Raw genomic sequence first — 18,426 nt, forward strand, 5'->3', positions numbered from 1 at the left:
CCAATGTGTAAGACTATGTTGTAGTGTGTGTGTTTTGAGGCCTTGTGTGTGATGTCTGTGGGCAAAGTTTGGTTTTTCAGCAACAGTGAATGGTTTTGAGTGTAGAGCTTCATTTTGACCTGAAAATACGATGTTTGGGAAATTGGGTGAGACGTTATGGATTTGTGTTTACTGTTTTGAGAATACGAGGCATAGTTTCAAGAAGTGTCTTTAAGCAATCGAGAAAAACTGTATGTTGCTTGTGGTTCTTCCCCTCAAAATTCTTTTCACATGATGAACACAAAAGATGCAACCAATGTATATACAGTGACACATTTTTATTCATGTACTATACAGTACAACACACACCAAAAACATTATTCCACCTCAGCATCCTGTCTTTGGTCTGGGTCAGGCCAGAGAATCTCATCCACATCACAGGCTATATTGGCTCTAGCCAGGCAGCGGGGGTAAAATCCTCATGCATGCCTGATCCACCCCTGGCATGCATCTACTGATATGTCTAGGCAGGCTTCTTCCATGGCCTGGAGGAGGTGAACACGGACATAAGGTTCTGTCGTACACTTTCCACCGCCATGCCGAAAATAACTCCTCTATCGGGTTTAGAAAGGGAGAGTATGCAGGCAGAAAGATGTTAGAAAACCTTGGGTTATTGGTAAACCAGTCATGAACCAGAGCAGCGCGATGGAAGCTGACGTTATCCAGCCTCACTACAACAACGTAGTGAGGCTGCTCTGGCTGTGCTGGTTCCCTGTAGTCCAGCTGGAACATATGTTGTCTTAGACCATCAAGAAAAGCAAGGAGAAGCATAGTGTTATAGGGTCCTAGAATGGCATGGCGGTGGAGTTCCCCTCGTTGGCTGATGGCTGCGCACATAGTGACATTCCCTCCACGCTGACTAGGGACATTTACAATAGCCCGATGGCCAATTATGTTCCTCCACCTCCTCCTCCACCTCCACCTCGTCCTCCCTGATGTCCTGGACCTCCTTCTACTCCTCTTCCTCGACCTCCTCCTTTGCATCTCTTTGGATCCATTGTTTCAAACCTGAATGAGCTGACTTTGGCCCTTTTATCTATCCATCAAAGTTTCTGATTGGTGTGTGATAAATTTTGACTCCTAGTGTTTCCACTTGGTTAATTGTGTGCTAACTGAGCTTAAACTCTGCTGACTTAAGTTAACATTATTGAATGCTAGTGCTTTCTAAATGACCACATGGTGTAAGCACTGAAAAATGTAGGTATTTCTGTGTAGAGTTTTGCAGTAATAGTTCACCAAATTTGACTCATGTGTTAAAGCAGGGGAATAGTGTTTATAGTTCAGGGAAATTGGTGTGCTTTTTGAAAAATAGCATTATGGTTTTGAAATTTTAGTTCAAAAGATTGGTTATAGTGTTTTAGCAATCGAGAAAAACTGTAAGTGCTAATTCATCTTAAGTTTTGAGCCCTTGTGTTTGATTATGGAGAGGACTGTTTTCTGATTGGTTATTTGGTGATAACTGTGCTTTGCCAATGGGGTGTGTGTTTAACGATCTGCTGAAATGGTGTAACCAATCTCTGATATGACACTAACGACAGGAACACAGTGTTTAATTCTGGGAATACTGTGGTCATTTTGAGGACGAAATAAAAGCATATGGTCATCTAGCTTTAATGTTCTTGACAGTGTTTTAGCAATTGGGAAAAACTGTAATAGTTTTGCAAAAGTTACAGGCTTTTGCAGCTAAACCATAGTGTTGTGCTATATGCATGAACTGTTTTGAGAAATGCTCTTGTAGTCTTGAGAGTGTTAAATATTTTTCATCAAATGTGCCAAGCCAAAGCAATCAAGAAAAACTGTAAAACATATGGAAATAAGAAATTATGTTCTGCTGTGCAGAAGTGACATTATGGTGTAGGGATTACACTTACATAAAGGACACAACTTCTTGTGTTGCAAATGTTAATTGTCATTTGAGAAATGCTCCAAAGCAATCGAGGAAAACTGTAAGGTTCTTCTCAGTATGACCTACTTTTTTCTAGTGGCTCGCTAGATAAAACTTAATCTCTCCTCTCTGGATTGCTGTTTTTTTTTAAAGATTTTTTGGAACCTTAAAGGATCCTTCACCTTTGTCACTAACTCTGCTCTGCTGTTACAAATGCGACCAAAAAGCAAAGACAGCAGCACACACTGAGCATCACACCTCATGGGAGACTGTATCACTGTGGTGGATGATGGCCCTTGCTTGATGCAGATGGTACCATGTGAAGTTATATGCAATCCTCCTATAGGGCGGGCTGACATAAGAACATAAGAGCATAAGAAATTTACAAACGAGAGGAGGCCATTCGGCCCATCAAGCTCATTTGGGGAGAACTTAACTAATAGTTCAGAGTTGTTAAAATCTTATCTAGTTCTGAATTAAAGGAACCTATGGTTTTAGCTTCCACTACACTAGCAGGAAGACTATTCCATACTCTAACTACACGCTGTGTAAAGAAGTGCTTCCTCAAATTTGTTTTAAAATGTTCTCCCGCTAATTTCCACTTATGGCCACGAGTTCTAGTATTTAGACTAATATTGAAATAGTAATTTGGCTGAACAGCATCCAGACCCGTTAGAATCTTATAGACCTGAATCATATCCCCCCTTAGTCTCCTTTGCTCAAGGCTAAACAGATTCAGTTCCGCTAACCTCTCCTCATAAGACATTCCTCTAAGACCAGGAATCATTCTCGTAGCTCTTCGTTGCACCTTTTCTAAAGCAGCAATGTCCTTCTTGAGGTATGGTGACCAAACCTGCACACAGTATTCTAGGTGGGGTCTTACCAAGGAATTATATAAGTGTAACATCACCTCCCTTGACTTAAACTCCACACACCTAGAGATATAACCCAACATTCTATTGGCCTTTTTTATTGCTTCCCCACACTGGCGAGAGTGAGACATGGAAGCATCAACATACATACCTAGATCTTTCTCGTAATCAGCTACCTTTATTTCAGTGGAACCCATAAAATATCTGTACTTTATATTTCTGCTCCCTGCATGGATTACCTTACATTTATCTGTGTTAAATTTCATCTGCCAAGTATCAGCCCATTCGCTAATTAAATCCAGATCCCTTTGAAGCCTCTCTGCTGCTAGATCAGTATCTGCTACACCGCCCACCTTGGTGTCGTCTGCAAATTTAACCAATTTACTGTATGTATTTGTGTCAATATCATTAATGTAAATTAGGAACAATAGTGGTCCTAAAATTGAACCCTGCGGTACCCCACTATGAACGGAGGCCCACTGTGAACATAAGAAATTTACAAACTGCTGCTAATGTCTTGGTGCCACATACCACAGGACACCTTCAGAGGTCTTATGGAGTCCAGCCTCGACGGGTCAGAGCTGCTTTAGCAGCACGAGGGTGACCTACATAATATTAGGCAGGTGGTTTTAATGTTATGGCTGATTGGTTATTGGTCACAAGAGAGGATGACATGGCAACACAAAACTGTTAATAATATTTTCACTTTTGTGCATATTTAAAAATGTATAATGCATGGCTTGTCATGCACTAACCCTTATGTAATACAGAAATGTCAGAAATGTCCCAGGGTAATATAAAAGTATATAGAAATTCCCAGATTATGTAGTGTGCATGTTGACTTCAGATCATTTTTGTTTGTTCTGTCCAAAAGTTAGTATACCAGTGATCCAACTATTGATGACATTTGCCTTCTGGGATTGGTTCCAGAACCCCCGCATACCTGAATAGGATAAGCGGTTACAGAAAATGGATGGATGTATTTTTGTCTTTAGGCCGCCCCCCCTCTAGAGGACCAGAGGGTTCCCAAGGACAGGAAACCAGGTTCCTTGGCCCACTTGAGATGGTCTACCAGGAAATTGCCATATTGAAGAAGCTGGACCATTTGAATGTTGTCAAACTGGTGGAGGTGATGTAGGTCCTGCTGTACTGTAGTAGCAATGTTCCTTGAACAACAGATTGTGTGATGGTTGTTTTTTGATTTTCCTACTGTACATGCTACTGTTCTTTTACTAAATGGTTAATTGGTTTTGTTCTTATGCAGGTTCTTGATGATCCAGAAGAGGACAACCTTCATATGGGTAAAGCTTAACTGTGCTAATATTTAAAACTACAAGGTTCCAATGCAAATTTTTGACACCTTAACTGATTTTATGTACTAAAATAAAATGATAGATACAGATTTATTTTTAAATTAAGTTCTTTTAATATGAATATAGTATGCCAGTTATATTATGGTTTGTTTTTATTTTACATGATTTTAAGACATTATTATGGACTAGACATGACTTGCATCAACAGTGGTTTATTCCTTATCTTTGTAGTATTTGAGTTAATGCAGAGAGGGTAAGTATTTCAAAGTAAATGTTAATGTAGAGTATCAAATTACTGTGTGTGTGTGTATATAAATGCAATTGTGCAGTGCAATTGTGTTGCATATATACATATACACATATACTTTAAAGTAGGGCTGCTTCATTTTGGCAAAAATCATTAGAATTATTATGCATTTATTGAACTTGCAAAAAAAAAACCTTGTCTTTTTAAGAGTGGATTTCCTTGAATATAATTCAACTGAGAAACAAATAAAATGGAGCTGGAATAGGGTGCTCTGGATTTATAACACAAAATGGGACACAAAAAGGAAGCACTTCTTTACACAGCGTGTAGTCAGAGTATGGAATAGTCTTCCTGATAACGTAGTGCAAGCTGAATCCTTGGGTTCCTTTAAATCAGAGCTAGATAAGATTTTAACAACTCTGAGCTATTAGTTAAGTTCTCCCCAAGCGAGCTCGATGGGCCGAATGGCCTCCTCTCGTTTGTATAGTTCTTATGTTCTTATGTTCTTATGTTCTTGGAAGCCAAAATTGTAACTGAAATTAATATTAAATTAATTCCGCAGCCCTACTTCAAAGTAATTTTTGGCCATGAAGAGGAAATTGCTGAGATAAGCCTGGCAGCAGTGGAGTGGTAGGAAGAGGTGTGACTGCTAAACAGCTCTGATGTTTCTGCCTTTTTTCTGCCTTGTCACTGCTTGACCCTCTAACTTCACACAGGCCTGTAACAGAAGTACCAACAGACAGCCCACTGAGTGAGGAGCAAGCTCTCCTATACTTCAGAGATGTTGTCCTGGGCATTGAGTACTGTGAGTGCCTAAAGCAGGCAATAAATTGAGCTGTAACATTTATCATTCTTAATAGCAGCAGAAACCAAGGGGTTTGTATTACCAACTGAAGAAAACTTCAGTGTAGTTATAACTACACTAGTGCATGATGGGGGTTGTGCTCTAAGTTGGTGCAGTTGCAAAAGTAGGGTCAGCCTGTATCTGGAGCAGTTGGGGTTAAGATCCTTGCTCAAGGGCCCAACAGGATTTGAACTAGCAACCTTCCAATCACTAGCACATACACACCACTCAGCCATACATCACCTCAATAGGGTGATGTGACTGAGAATTTGACACAAAATTCAAGCTACCATGGAGATGTGGTTGCTGAATTGTAGGGCTGCCACTAACAATTATTTTTTATGGATTAATCTATTTTACTGATTGGTCGATTAATCGACTGATTAATTAATTTTCCTCCTGAACACCAAAAAGATGGTTTAATTTAAGTTAATTTTATTTTGACAACAGCACACTGTATGTTATTGCAGGGCTTTAGATGATGGACGCCGGCTTTTCAGCACTATTTGGACATTGTCTTCACCCACAATTCAATAAGCAAATTAGCAGTATGCCTAAACTATTAATGACAGTTAATCTGTATACATTTGATGTATCTTTGTTTGTTAAACTCATTTTTATTTTAAATGACAAATCATTTTCTTTTATTTAGTGCCCATTTTTTTGTTTTAGTTATATTTTAGCCTCAACATTTTCTCAAAGATGATGAATGAAGATTCTAAGGTAGCAGGCAGACAACTTCATGGCTTTAATATTGAGTGCATTCGGCAGCCACAAGGACAAACGATATTAAAAAGCTCTCCATTCTAATGGTAATTTAATAAACATGAATAGTGCCATTGAACTTTGCACAGAGTAAAACCACCTATTTGTTTTGTGATAATTTAAACTACTCCCATAATTATGTAGTGATATTAAGGGATAACATTTGTTATAATGAACTGAAGCATTTTAGAAATCTAAGTAACATTTACAAACACACTAATGTAGACAACGAGGACTAACAAAGGGCAGGTGTGGACTATGACCAAATCGACCAATCATGCAGGAAGGCACAGGGTAACAAGAAATAATTGGAATACATTATGATTAATAAACAGAGGAAACTAGGGAACATTAACCAAACACTTGGAATTATGTTAGGAAAAATAACTAGGGAGAAATGTAAAAGCAGAACCAAAAGTAAACAGGGCACAAGCAGCATAAACTAAAACAAGGACACAAAACAATGTCCGGCACAAGGGAAACAGAAAACCAATCAATACAAAAAAACAGGTGAGGCTGGCCTGCTCGAATCCATGACCGGAGGGGTTCAGCCTCTGAGGCCGCACACTCAACACATATGTAGAGCTAGGTGGGGAGCTGGGAAAGACACTAGGGACTTAGGACGAAGACAGAGGAGGGAACAGGATGGCCAGCGACACCTGCTGGCCAAATGGCGACAAAGCACTTAGGATGGGCACCAACCCTAACAGCCACAATGATTGTATGATTTTTCATTTATTAGCTATTTATTACTTATAACACTGTTCTGTCATTCTTTTCAGGTTCCTGTCTTTTTATGTTATATAACGTTTTAAGTGTTTTGCCTCAACTGAATTTACCCCATGCTGTGAATTTGATAAATGTATTTTCAGCAACAGAGGGGGTGTCACTAGAGCTCATTTAGGGGGCTTAAAATAGTTATTTAGCCATCCCCCCTCCAACCCCCAAATAAATGTACACTAATTAGTTGAAACTGTGTGTTTCATTTTCATGAAAACAGACCCCCCCCCCCAATAAAGGTATAGCACCCTTTTCATAAATATCTAGTGATGCTCCTGTTGAGCAGGTAATGATTGTTTACTGTACATGTGATTGGCACTGTGCTAACATTTTGCCCACCTCATTCACAGTACACTTTCAGAAGATCATTCATCGGGATATAAAACCTTCCAACCTGCTTCTTGGGGACGATGGGCATGTGAAGATTGCAGATTTTGGGGTCAGTAATAAATTTGAGGGCAGTGATGCACAGCTGTCCAGCACAGCTGGGACACCAGCCTTCATGGCCCCAGAGATGCTGACTGACCATGTGCAGAACTTCAGCGGGAAGGTGCGAGCCACAAGGGTCTCTGATATGTTACTGCTAAAGCCACAATCATCACTCTTTCTTGCGCTGGTTGCATTAAAAATCCAGTTAAGCAGTAACACTTGAGCAGTACTGATTTAACTTAACCTGTCATATAGTACAAGTTACATTTGTACTGAAAATTCTACAGTTATACGGTAATGTTTATTAATCCCATACAAAGTGTATAGTGTTTCTTATAGGTTGTTATAGAACTTAATATTACATTAGATGGTTCATGACTACAAATTGTACACAATCTGAGAAAAAAATCAAATCCTAAATAATGGTATGTAAGTACCATTGAAGTACTTTGTAATTATGGTTAAGAAAACCGTGATATTGAAAAAAGCCCATGTAGACATCATTGTATGGTACTGTCATTAACTATGACCAACATGGCATTTTTACGTGAACTGCATAGTTTTCCTTTTTTTCTTTTCCCCCAGGCACTTGATGTATGGGCTCTGGGAATAACTCTGTACTGCTTTGTGTTTGGGAAGGCAAGTCACTGGTAACAGATTACCCATTTCATTATAGAGGGAGTGCAGCTTGACTGCACAGCTCTAATTGTCTTAGTTTTTCAGTCCTTTGATTACATTTCAAGCGCTAATACCACTGATTTCAAGCACTCCTACCACTCTAACAGGATATTTCTGTATCCCCCATTGTGTCTGCAGTGCCCGTTTATAGATGAGAACATTCTGGTCCTGCACAATCAGATCAGGACCAAGCCTGTGGGTTTCCCAGACACGTAAGCTACTGAACACATCTGGAATCTCCATATGACCCTTAATCAAGGATTTGGAGCAGTTTGGTTTTTGTCACCTCCTGTCTTTTTGATGGTGGCACATAACCTGAAATTATCCTTTTTTTCCCAGGCCAGTTATCAGTGGCAGTCTCAAGGGGTTGATATTAAGGATGCTTAATAAGGACCCAAATATGAGGATTACAATTCCTGAAATCAAGGTCTGACAGGACTGATATTGCTGCATGATCTGCAATATATAACATTTTGTTGTGTATTGTCTAGAACTGACTGATTATTAAATGTCTGAACCTGGGCTGGACATTTAGAGCCATCAAAGTTGTATTGCAGAACTATCCATAAGCTCATCTGTAGTTATTTACTTAAAAAGGTCTAAGAAACAATGTAATGTTAATTTAGATTATTCGGTTGATTATAAATGTTTCTGAAGGTATGAATTGAAAGGCAAATAATTCCTCTATACTATGATAGCCAATTTCACTAGGGCTGCACGATAAAAAAATCCATTAAAACTATCATAAAGTGAATTTTTTGCTAGAAATACACTCACCTAAAGGATTATTAGGAACACCTGTTCAATTTCTCATTAATGCAATTATCTAATCAACCAATCACATGGCAGTTGCTTCAATGCATTTAGGGGTGTGATCCTGGTCAAGACAATCTCCTGAACTCCAAACTGAATGTCAGAATGGGAAAGAAAGGTGATTTAAGCAATTTTGAGCGTGGCATGGTTGTTGGTGCCAGACGGGCCGGTCTGAGTATTTCACAATCTGCTCAGTTACTGGGATTTTCACGCACAACCATTTCTAGGGTTTACAAAGAATGGTGTGCAAAGGGAAAAACATCCAGTATGCGGCAGTCCTGTGGGCGAAAATGCCTTGTTGATGCTAGAGGTCAGAGGAGAATGGGCCGACTGATTCAAGCTGATAGAAGAGCAACTTTGACTGAAATAACCACTCGTTACAACTGAGGTATACAACAAAGCATTTGTGAAGCCACAACACGCACAGCCTTGAGACGGATGGGCTACAACAGCAGAAGACCCCACCGGGTACCACTCATCTCCACTACAAATAGGAAAAAGAGGCTACAATTTGCACGAGCTCACCAAAATTGGACAGTTGAAGACTGGAAAAATGTTGCCTGGTCTGATGAGTCTCGATTTCTGTTGAGATATTCAAATGGTAGAGTCAGAATTTGGCGTAAACAGAATGAGAACATGGATCCATCATGCCTTGTTACCACTGTGCAGGCTGGTGGTGGTGGTGTAATGGTGTGGGGGATGTTTTCTTGGCACACTTTAGGTCCCTTAGTGCCAATTGGGCATCGTTTAAATGCCACAGCCTTGTTTCTGACCATGTCCATCCCTTTATGACCACCATGTACCCATCCTCTGATGGCTACTTCCAGCAGGATAATGCACCATGTCACAAAGCTCGAATCATTTCAAATTGGTTTCTTGAACATGACAATGAGTTCACTGTACTAAAATGGCCCCCACAGTCACCAGATCTCAACCCAATAGAGCATCTTTGGGATGTGGTGGAACGGGAGCTTCGTGCCCTGGATGTGCATCCCACAAATCTCCATCAACTGCAAGATGCTATCCTGGGCCAACATTTCTAAAGAATGCTTTCAGCACCTTGTTGAATCAATGCCACGTAGAATTAAGGCAGTTCTGAAGGCGAAAGGGGGTCAAACACCGTATTACAGTTTTTCTCAGTCGCTTTGGTGCTTTTCTCACATCACTATTAACATTTGCACAGCAGTTAGTGTATTTCTCAAAACAATTAGTGCAAACTGCAAAACCTAGTGGATAACCTGCAAAAGCAGGTCACTTGCTCAAAATCGATAATCCATTCCTCAAAAGTAAGTATTCATGTCAATGAAACTGCCAGTGTCATCAAAATGAGAAGTCTTGACACCATCTTTATGAACAAGATAGTCAAATGGCTTTGTCATGTTTTCATTATGACAGTTTACAGTATTCAGTTTTCCAATGGAAAAAAAGGTCAGAACTCGGTGAGACTACCTGAAAATGCTCAAGACAGCACTATACACTTTTTGTACAGCCATTTACAGTAAAATCTACAGTAAAGTTTGACATTCCTGTAGTTAGGGAAGTAAGTGAGTACAAGACACTGAATACGTATGTTTCACATTTTTATTGTGTAGGCTGTTTGTAATTCTACAATCATCAGCAATCATTGTAATTCTAAATCATTCTGGCACATCCAGACGTTCCTGTCTGTCTGGCCACATATTTTCATCTACATCACAACGGATGTCATCCCTTGCAATGCAGCGAGGAAAGTATCTCCTGGAGTGGCGAATCCACCCTCTGCATGACTCTGCTGTGATGTCGTCACATGCTGCATCCATGGCTGCTAGCAGGGCCAATTGCGCATGTGAATGCCGGTCATAAACCTTCCACCTCCAGGCAGAGAAAAACTCCTCTATCGGATTAAGGAATGGGGAGTAGGGAGGGAGATATTCAACCAGCATTCTGTCATGTGCTGCAAACCACTGCCTGACCAGATGTGAGTGGTGAAAACGGACATTATCCCACACAACAACATACTTGTTGAGTTGGCCTCCACCCCTCTCATTCTCAGGGACTATGTCCCTGTAAAGAGTGTCTAAAAAGGTCAGGAGATGTTGTGTATTGTATGGACCAAGAAGGGGAATATGGGTGAGGATGCCATTGTCTGACATGGCTGCACACATTGTAACATTCCCTCCGCGCTGGCCTGGGACATCAGTGGTTGCTCTCTGTCCAATGCGATTTCTTCCACGCCTTCTGCCTTTGGCCAGATTGAAACCCGCCTCATCAACGTATATGAGTGTGTGCAGTAGTTCCCTGGCTTCCAGCTCCAGTACACGCTTTAGAGAGAGAGAGAGAAATGTAACAACTTTTCCTGTGTAACAATGCATTTTGTATGTTCTGTGAATATATACAGTATACAGAATTGCTAGTCTACTGCATGGAACTGCACAAAGTAAAACAGTTTACAGCGCTGAACATTAGAGTATACATAGAAGACATGATTTACCTGTACATACTGGTGACGGATCTCCTTCACTCTTTCACTGTTCCGTTCAAATGGCACTTTGTACAATTGTTTCATGCGCATTTCATTTCTCTTGAGCACTCTGTCAATTGTTGCAATTGACACAGATCCAATATTGCCAAATACACCGTTATCCTCTATGACAGCACTTTGAATTTCTTTCAACTTTATTGCATTGTTTGCAATCACCATTGCACAAATGGCTTCCTTTTGCTGCGGGGAAAAAAGGGGCCCTCTTCCACCTCTGCGAGGTTGTCTTTCAATCCTTTGTGGTGCAGATTACAGTAAAATTACAGTAATGTACACTAAACATGAGATATTATGAGATGTTGGATTACTGTCCAATACTATACATACCTGTTCTCCCTACGAAATGTTTGAATGATTGAATTCACAGTGGTTCTTCCAACATTTGGTTGCACCCTCCGACCAGCCTCAGCCATTGTGAGGCCGTGATTGACAACATGGTCAACAAGTGTTGCCCTAATTTCATTAGGAACCTGCCTATGTATTTGGCGTCTTCTCCCTCTTCCCCTGTTTTGTCCCGCCCCGCATCCTCACCCCTCTTCCACGATGCTGACCTTCCATTTCTGTGTCACAGAATTGTAGAAATGGTACACACTATCTCCTGCTCGGTTCATATATGCTTGCCAATTGAGGGTTCATGGGATTGATCCATGAGTGACTGTGAACAAGTGGCTTGTCATTGGTTACAACTAATACTTCACACACCTCCTCGTCAGTGAAAGCTGAAGTTCACCTGAGAGAAATTGTTCAATTTAGGAGACATTTCCAGGAAAAAAATAATAAAGAAAGGTATAAAATTTGCTTGACAGAATTTGATAACTAATTCAACAATTTTGTATGTAATGACTCAAGCAATGAAATGAAGACTATTAGTTTTATTGGGAACGACTATTCAGCATCCAAAAGTATAGTTCATTTTGACTGACATGACATAAGCAAATGATAATGTTATAAAACGGCAGAGAATTGTATGAAAGCAACTGATACATGTCCAAGGGCATTTGCAATTTGTTCAGAGGAAGGAGAAATTGCTACTATGATGTGCACAAATGACTAAATGTTGTGGAGGTTGCACTAATGGTTTTGAGACTTTTCATTCTGATGTGAGAAAAGCACCAAAGCGACTGAGAAAAACTGTAGTATGGTGTTCCTAATAATCCTTTAGGTGAGTGTATTCTGATATTTATAAAGCAAACAAGGAGTTTTTACCCAAAATAAGCTAAAGCCAAATATAATTTATCTACAACTAGAGTACATCGAATAAGGTGGTGCTGATGCCACTAGTTCTGCCAATAAATCACATGCTTTTGATCAATATCATCTTTATGTAACCCAAAATATTTCCATACAATGAAAGGTGAATGGATTATAGTGACCAGTTCTTGTTCCCCTTTTTCCTGTCCACTAATTTCTCACAAAATATGAGCGATTTAAATTGCACGGATGAAAATTTTTATGCTTAGCTCGGACAGTGCGTGCAGAACTCATGCAAAAGCATTGGTGGTAAATTTTGGTAAAGTGGTGATAAAGACTTTCAAAACACATTTTTTAACAATTGAAAAGGAATAATCATTAAAATTGCAAAGTTTGCTAAGTTTTGTTTCCTATGACAGAATAAAAATGTTTTAGTGAAACTTAACCCCCCATAATCGCTGCATAATGAAGGTATGAAAAAGCCTGATATCAGTCCAGCTGAATGTTGCAGTCCATTCAGTGTGAGAACTGCATATGCACATCATGCAATGTTGGTATTACAGTTTTTCTCAGTCGCTTTGGTGCTTTTCTCACATCAGAATGAAAAGTCTCAAAACCATTAGTGCAACCTCCACAACATTTAGTCATTTGTGCACATCATAGTAGCAATTTCTCCTTCCTCTGAACAAATTGCAAATGCCCTTGGACATGTATCAGTTGCTTTCATACAATTCTCTGCCGTTTTATAACATTATCATTTGCTTATGTCATGTCAGTCAAAATGAACTATACTTTTGGATGCTGAATAGTTGTTCCCAATAAAACTAATAGTCTTCATTTCATTGCTTGAGTCATTACATACAAAATTGTTGAATTAGTTATCAAATTCTGTCAAGCAAATTTTATACCTTTCTTTATTATTTTTTCCTGGAAATGTCTCCTAAATTGAACAATTTCTCTCAGGTGACGATGAGGAGGTGTGTGAAGTATTAGTTGTAACCAATGACAAGCCACTTGTTCACAGTCACTCATGGATCAATCCCATGAACCCTCAATTGGCAAGCATATATGAACCGAGCAGGAGATAGTGTGTACCATTTCTACAATTCTGTGACACAGAAATGTAAGGTCAGCATCGTGGAAGAGGGGTGAGGATGTGGGGGGGACAAAACAGGGGAAGAGGGAGAAGACGCCAAATACATAGGCAGATTCCTAATGAAATTAGGGCAACACTTGTTGACCATGTTGTCAATCACGGCCTCACAATGGATGAGGCTGGTCGGAGGGTGCAACCAAATGTTGGAAGAACCACTGTGAATTCAATCATTCAAACATTTCGTAGGGAGAACAGGTATGTATAGTATTGGACAGTAATCCAACATCTCATAATATCTCATGTTTAGTGTACATTACTGTAATTTTACTGTAAATGGCTGTACAAAAAGTGTATAGTGCTGTCTTGAGCATTTTCAGGTAGTGTCACCGAGTTCTGACCTTTTTTTCCATTGGAAAACTGAATACTGTAAACTGTCATAATGAAAACATGACAAAGCCATTTGACTATCTTGTTCATAAAGATGGTGTCAAGACTTCTCATTTTGATGACACTGGCAGTTTCATTGACATGAATACTTGCTTTTGAGGAATGGATTATCGATTTTGAGCAAGTGACCTGCTTTTGCAGGTTATCCACTAGGTTTTGCAGTTTGCACTAATTGTTTTGAGAAATACACTAACTGCTGTGCAAATGTTAATAGTGATGTGAGAAAAGCACCAAAGCGACTGAGAAAAACTGTAATATCGCACATCGCCCAACCCTCAATGACACATTAGCACATTATGTGATAGATGTTCATCTTAAAGTTGTAACTTGTCCCCATTGACAATATTCCATAATCCACCACATTATCCACATAATGTCATTTTGTACTCTCTCCTGGCAGCTGTACCCATGGGTGACCAGAAATGAAACAGATCCCCTCCCGCTGGAGGAGGACCACTGCACCATTGTGGAGGTGACGGAGGAGGAGGTGCAGAACTCTGTGAAGCTCATCCCCAGCCTGTCTGCTATGGTGGGACAACAATGCAGCTTTACCACTGGCATAAGCTACAAGTTATAAGTGTGAACTGTCTCAATAAAACACTAACAGTAGCGTTGGAAGTTAATTATTGCAGTGAATCAGGCAGTAAGTTATTTTTATCAATTGCAAGTTTTTGTAATGATTAGACTGGAATGATGATGATAATCTTTGTCATTATAATATACATTGAAAATGACTTTTTAGTCTTATCAAAAGTTATGGAGGATGCTTCCTGATTGCCATTCCCCTGTGTGTCACTTTCACCCTGGTCTCCCCGAAATTTTCTCTGCTTCTGCCAGATCATGCAGATTCTTTTCCATACAGATCTTGGTCAAAGCCATGCTGAGGAAGCGTTCCTTCAGCAACCCCTACAAGAACCTTGGGAGAAGGATGAGATCCATGTCTGCTCCCGGGAACCTGCTTGCGTAAGTATAGACTTATGGTACACAATTCCTACTCCAAGCAGCAAACTTAAATTAGAGACACTTCCGCTTTCCCATAGCTCCACTGAGGACCTGAGGAGAATCATCCTTCTCCTCCATGTGCCAAGTCTTACATAGCTAGGAAATTGTTGTGCTCATGTCATGTTGCATTACCATGAAGCTACCTGTGGTGACCTGTACATTTGTAATTTGTGAGGTGTAGATTCTACCCTCTACTGGTCAAAATACTTGCACAGCTGTACCTACAGTATATGGATCTTGAAATATAAATTTGGGTTTTTTTTCTAGTTGCACAAAGATGGATTATTACACAAAATCATCTTGCTTTGGTAGAACTCAAAACTTCCCCTTTCCCTACTTATTTTATAATTTTTATAGTGCCTATTTCTATTAGTGCTTTTCCTAATACAGTTACCCAAAAAGGTGTTTAAGGAACGGTGACACTTACAATAGCAGTTAATTTAATTTCTAAATAATATTAAGTATGGTTGGCTGCTATAACACAGTGCGTCCTGAAGTGTGGCGCTAGCTGGGGAGTCTTGAGAGAATCATGCTTGATACATTGCCTGATATAGCCTGCTGCCCACAGGGCAGAAAGAAGTGGGTGTTTCATAGCTGTAATCCCATGGCAGCATGCTGTGTGTGGGGAAAAAAAGCAAGATTACAGAAAAGGTCAGAAAAACAGAAACTTCTGTGGTATGTGCTGGAGAAAAATATCCTGTTTGTTTCATGAGACAAGCTTATGCTTGTGCCACATCTGCTGTATGAGTTCCATAGAGGGATCCTGGGGTGACCTGCCTGCATGTCTCTCTCTCCTTCATTTGCAGAGACACACGGCTGTTGCGTTCCTCCTCGAAACTCCATCCCTCACTAAGGTGACTGGATGTGTTGCCAGTAGCCCATTCAGCTGGGAGGTAGAGTAAATGTGTAGCTGTCATGCCTTCTGTGGAGAACAGGTTAGGCATTGGGGTTTTGGCTGAATGAGAGTGTGTAATGTGCAGTATGGACACATTGGGGACACCGACAGGTATAGAGGTAGACCAGGCATTTAGTCAGGGAGGCTCGGTGGACCATGGATTTCTGTGAGGATTGCAGATATGTATTCTGCTTCTCTTTCTGCCCCACCAGAGCCAGCAGTGTGAACAGTGGTGGGAGCGGGGAGGGGGAGCTGGAGGAACTTCAAGAAGATTAACCCATATCCTGAAGATCTTCTCCTGTTCTCAAAGATCTCCTCATTTCTCATCTCATATTTAAATATTGCATATTTAAGTATATTAACACTGCATAATGGTCTTGACATTCTGTTAATATAATTTTTCATACTCACTGATCTAGGAATCCATAACTGAACTGTTTATCAGCTGCATTCATCTAACTGTGAAAAAGACTATGGTAGCTATATAGTGATTTAAAGGCGTTTTTAGCAAACATCTTTGCAAGGTGTGTATACACTCACCTAAAGGATTATTAGGAACACCTGTTCAATTTCTCATTAATGCAATTATCTAATCAACCAATCACATGGCAGTTGCTTCAATGCATTTAGGGGTGTGGTCCTGGTCAAGACAATCTCCTGAACTCCAAACTGAATGTCAGAATGGGAAAGAAAGGTGATTTAAGCAATTTTGAGCGTGGCATGGTTGTTGGTGCCAGACGGGCCGGTCTGAGTATTTCACAATCTGCTCAGTTACTGGGATTTTCACGCACAACCATTTCTAGGGTTTACAAAGAATGGTGTGCAAAGGGAAAAACATCCAGTATGCGGCAGTCCTGTGGGCGAAAATGCCTTGTTGATGCTAGAGGTCATAGGAGAATGGGCCGACTGATTCAAGCTGATAGAAGAGCAACTTTGACTGAAATAACCACTCGTTACAACCGAGGTATGCAGCAAAGCATTTGTGAAGCCACAACACGCACAACCTTGAGGCGGATGGGCTACAACAGCAGAAGACCCCACCGGGTACCACTCATCTCCACTACAAATAGGAAAAAGAGGCTACAATTTGCACGAGCTCACCAAAATTGGGCAGTTGAAGACTGGAAAAATGTTGCCTGGTCTGATGAGTCTCGATTTCTGTTGAGACATTCAAATGGTAGAGTCAGAATTTGGCGTAAACAGAATGAGAACATGGATCCATCATGCCTTGTTACCACTGTGCAGGCTGGTGGTGGTGGTGTAATGGTGTGGGGGATGTTTTCTTGGCACACTTTAGGCTCCTTAGTGCCAATTGGGCATCGTTTAAATGCCACGGCCTACCTGAGCATTGTTTCTGACCATGTACATCCCTTTATGACCACCATGTACCCATCCTCTGATGGCTACTTCCAGCAGGATAATGCACCATGTCACAAAGCTCGAATCATTTCAAATTGGTTTCTTGAACATGACAATGAGTTCACTGTACTACAATGGCCCCCACAGTCACCAGATCTCAACCCAATAGAGCATCTTTGGGATGTGGTGGATGTGCATCCCACAAACCTCCATCAACTGCAAGATGCTATCCTATCAATATGGGCCAATATTTCTAAAGAATGCTTTCAGCACCTTGTTGAATCAATGCCACGTAGAATTAAGGCAGTTCTGAAGGCGAAAGGGTTCAAACACCGTATTAGTATGGTGTTCCTAATAATCCTTTAGGTGAGTGTATGTATATGTGTCTGTAAATCTTTGATATCTTAATTGATACCTGCTAGTTCTCTAATTTAGTTTATTTAGTCATGTACAAATCAATAAAGTTAAGCTTTCTTTTGTGGACCTGGGTTCTATTTTATTTCCTTTGTGCCATATGATGTTTACTATAAAAGCATATTTACAATTGTCATTTTTGAAACACGATAGGACTACTTTTGTATTATCTGTGTTTGTCTCACCGTGTTCTTTTTTGTTACAGATAGGACCCAAAAATAAACTGAGACCTGAAGTTTCAGGCTCTCAGGTGCCAACATTGGAGTACATTTAAATTTAACTTACCCTTGAATCATGAGGTAACTCAATAATTATCTCAATAAAACTAAAAACAGCTGTGAATGATATATATGGTGCTCTAGGACTGAAGGGGCTGACCCCTTGTCTTGATAGTTTCTATAACTGGTGGATATTAGGACCCCTACATTCTGCTCGATGGATTACATAGGGTGTAGGAATAGTGTAAGGGGGGTGTGGAACCATACTGATGCAATGGCATTGTGACAGTCGTACTTTCTTCCTGCAGTCAAATTCTGTGCTGGGTTGAGGTCTGGGTTCCTAGCATGCTACTCAAACTAATATTCCCATTGTTTTTTTTGGGCATGCTTAATAATATTGCATATTATCCTGCTTGATGTTAGAAAGTGTAAACTGCATCCATGATGGGATGCATCTAGTCATTTTTAATGTCTGGATACACTGTGGAATGCAGCATATGTCATTTCATATGGAGAGACTCAATAGGTGCCCAGAAAACATTTTCCACACAACCACAATACCTTCACAAGCCTGTGAATTGAGACCAGGCATATGGTAACATGGGATCATGCTGTTTATGG

The 18,426-nt window shown here is 40.2% G+C and overlaps 1 protein-coding gene across 1 annotated transcript in view; it reads left to right on the top strand.

The window, feature by feature from the left end:
• Positions 1–16,090, top strand: part of camkk1b (calcium/calmodulin-dependent protein kinase kinase 1, alpha b) — a 32,604-nt gene extending 16,514 nt beyond the window's left edge. Inside the window, exons 6-17 of the mRNA XM_023797250.2 lie at positions 3,792–3,925; positions 4,061–4,097; positions 4,341–4,362; positions 5,073–5,161; positions 7,096–7,295; positions 7,760–7,813; positions 7,991–8,064; positions 8,192–8,279; positions 14,318–14,446; positions 14,780–14,880; positions 15,726–15,773; positions 16,027–16,090. Of these exons, the coding sequence (XP_023653018.2) occupies positions 3,792–3,925; positions 4,061–4,097; positions 4,341–4,362; positions 5,073–5,161; positions 7,096–7,295; positions 7,760–7,813; positions 7,991–8,064; positions 8,192–8,279; positions 14,318–14,446; positions 14,780–14,880; positions 15,726–15,773; positions 16,027–16,090 (1,040 nt within the window). The remainder of the gene's footprint in view (positions 1–3,791; positions 3,926–4,060; positions 4,098–4,340; positions 4,363–5,072; positions 5,162–7,095; positions 7,296–7,759; positions 7,814–7,990; positions 8,065–8,191; positions 8,280–14,317; positions 14,447–14,779; positions 14,881–15,725; positions 15,774–16,026) is intronic.
• The last annotated feature ends 2,336 nt before the right edge of the window (positions 16,091–18,426 follow it).

This window comes from Paramormyrops kingsleyae, chromosome 17 (genome assembly GCF_048594095.1).
Source record: "Paramormyrops kingsleyae isolate MSU_618 chromosome 17, PKINGS_0.4, whole genome shotgun sequence".
In the NCBI taxonomy this organism is placed as follows: Eukaryota; Metazoa; Chordata; class Actinopteri; order Osteoglossiformes; family Mormyridae; genus Paramormyrops; species Paramormyrops kingsleyae.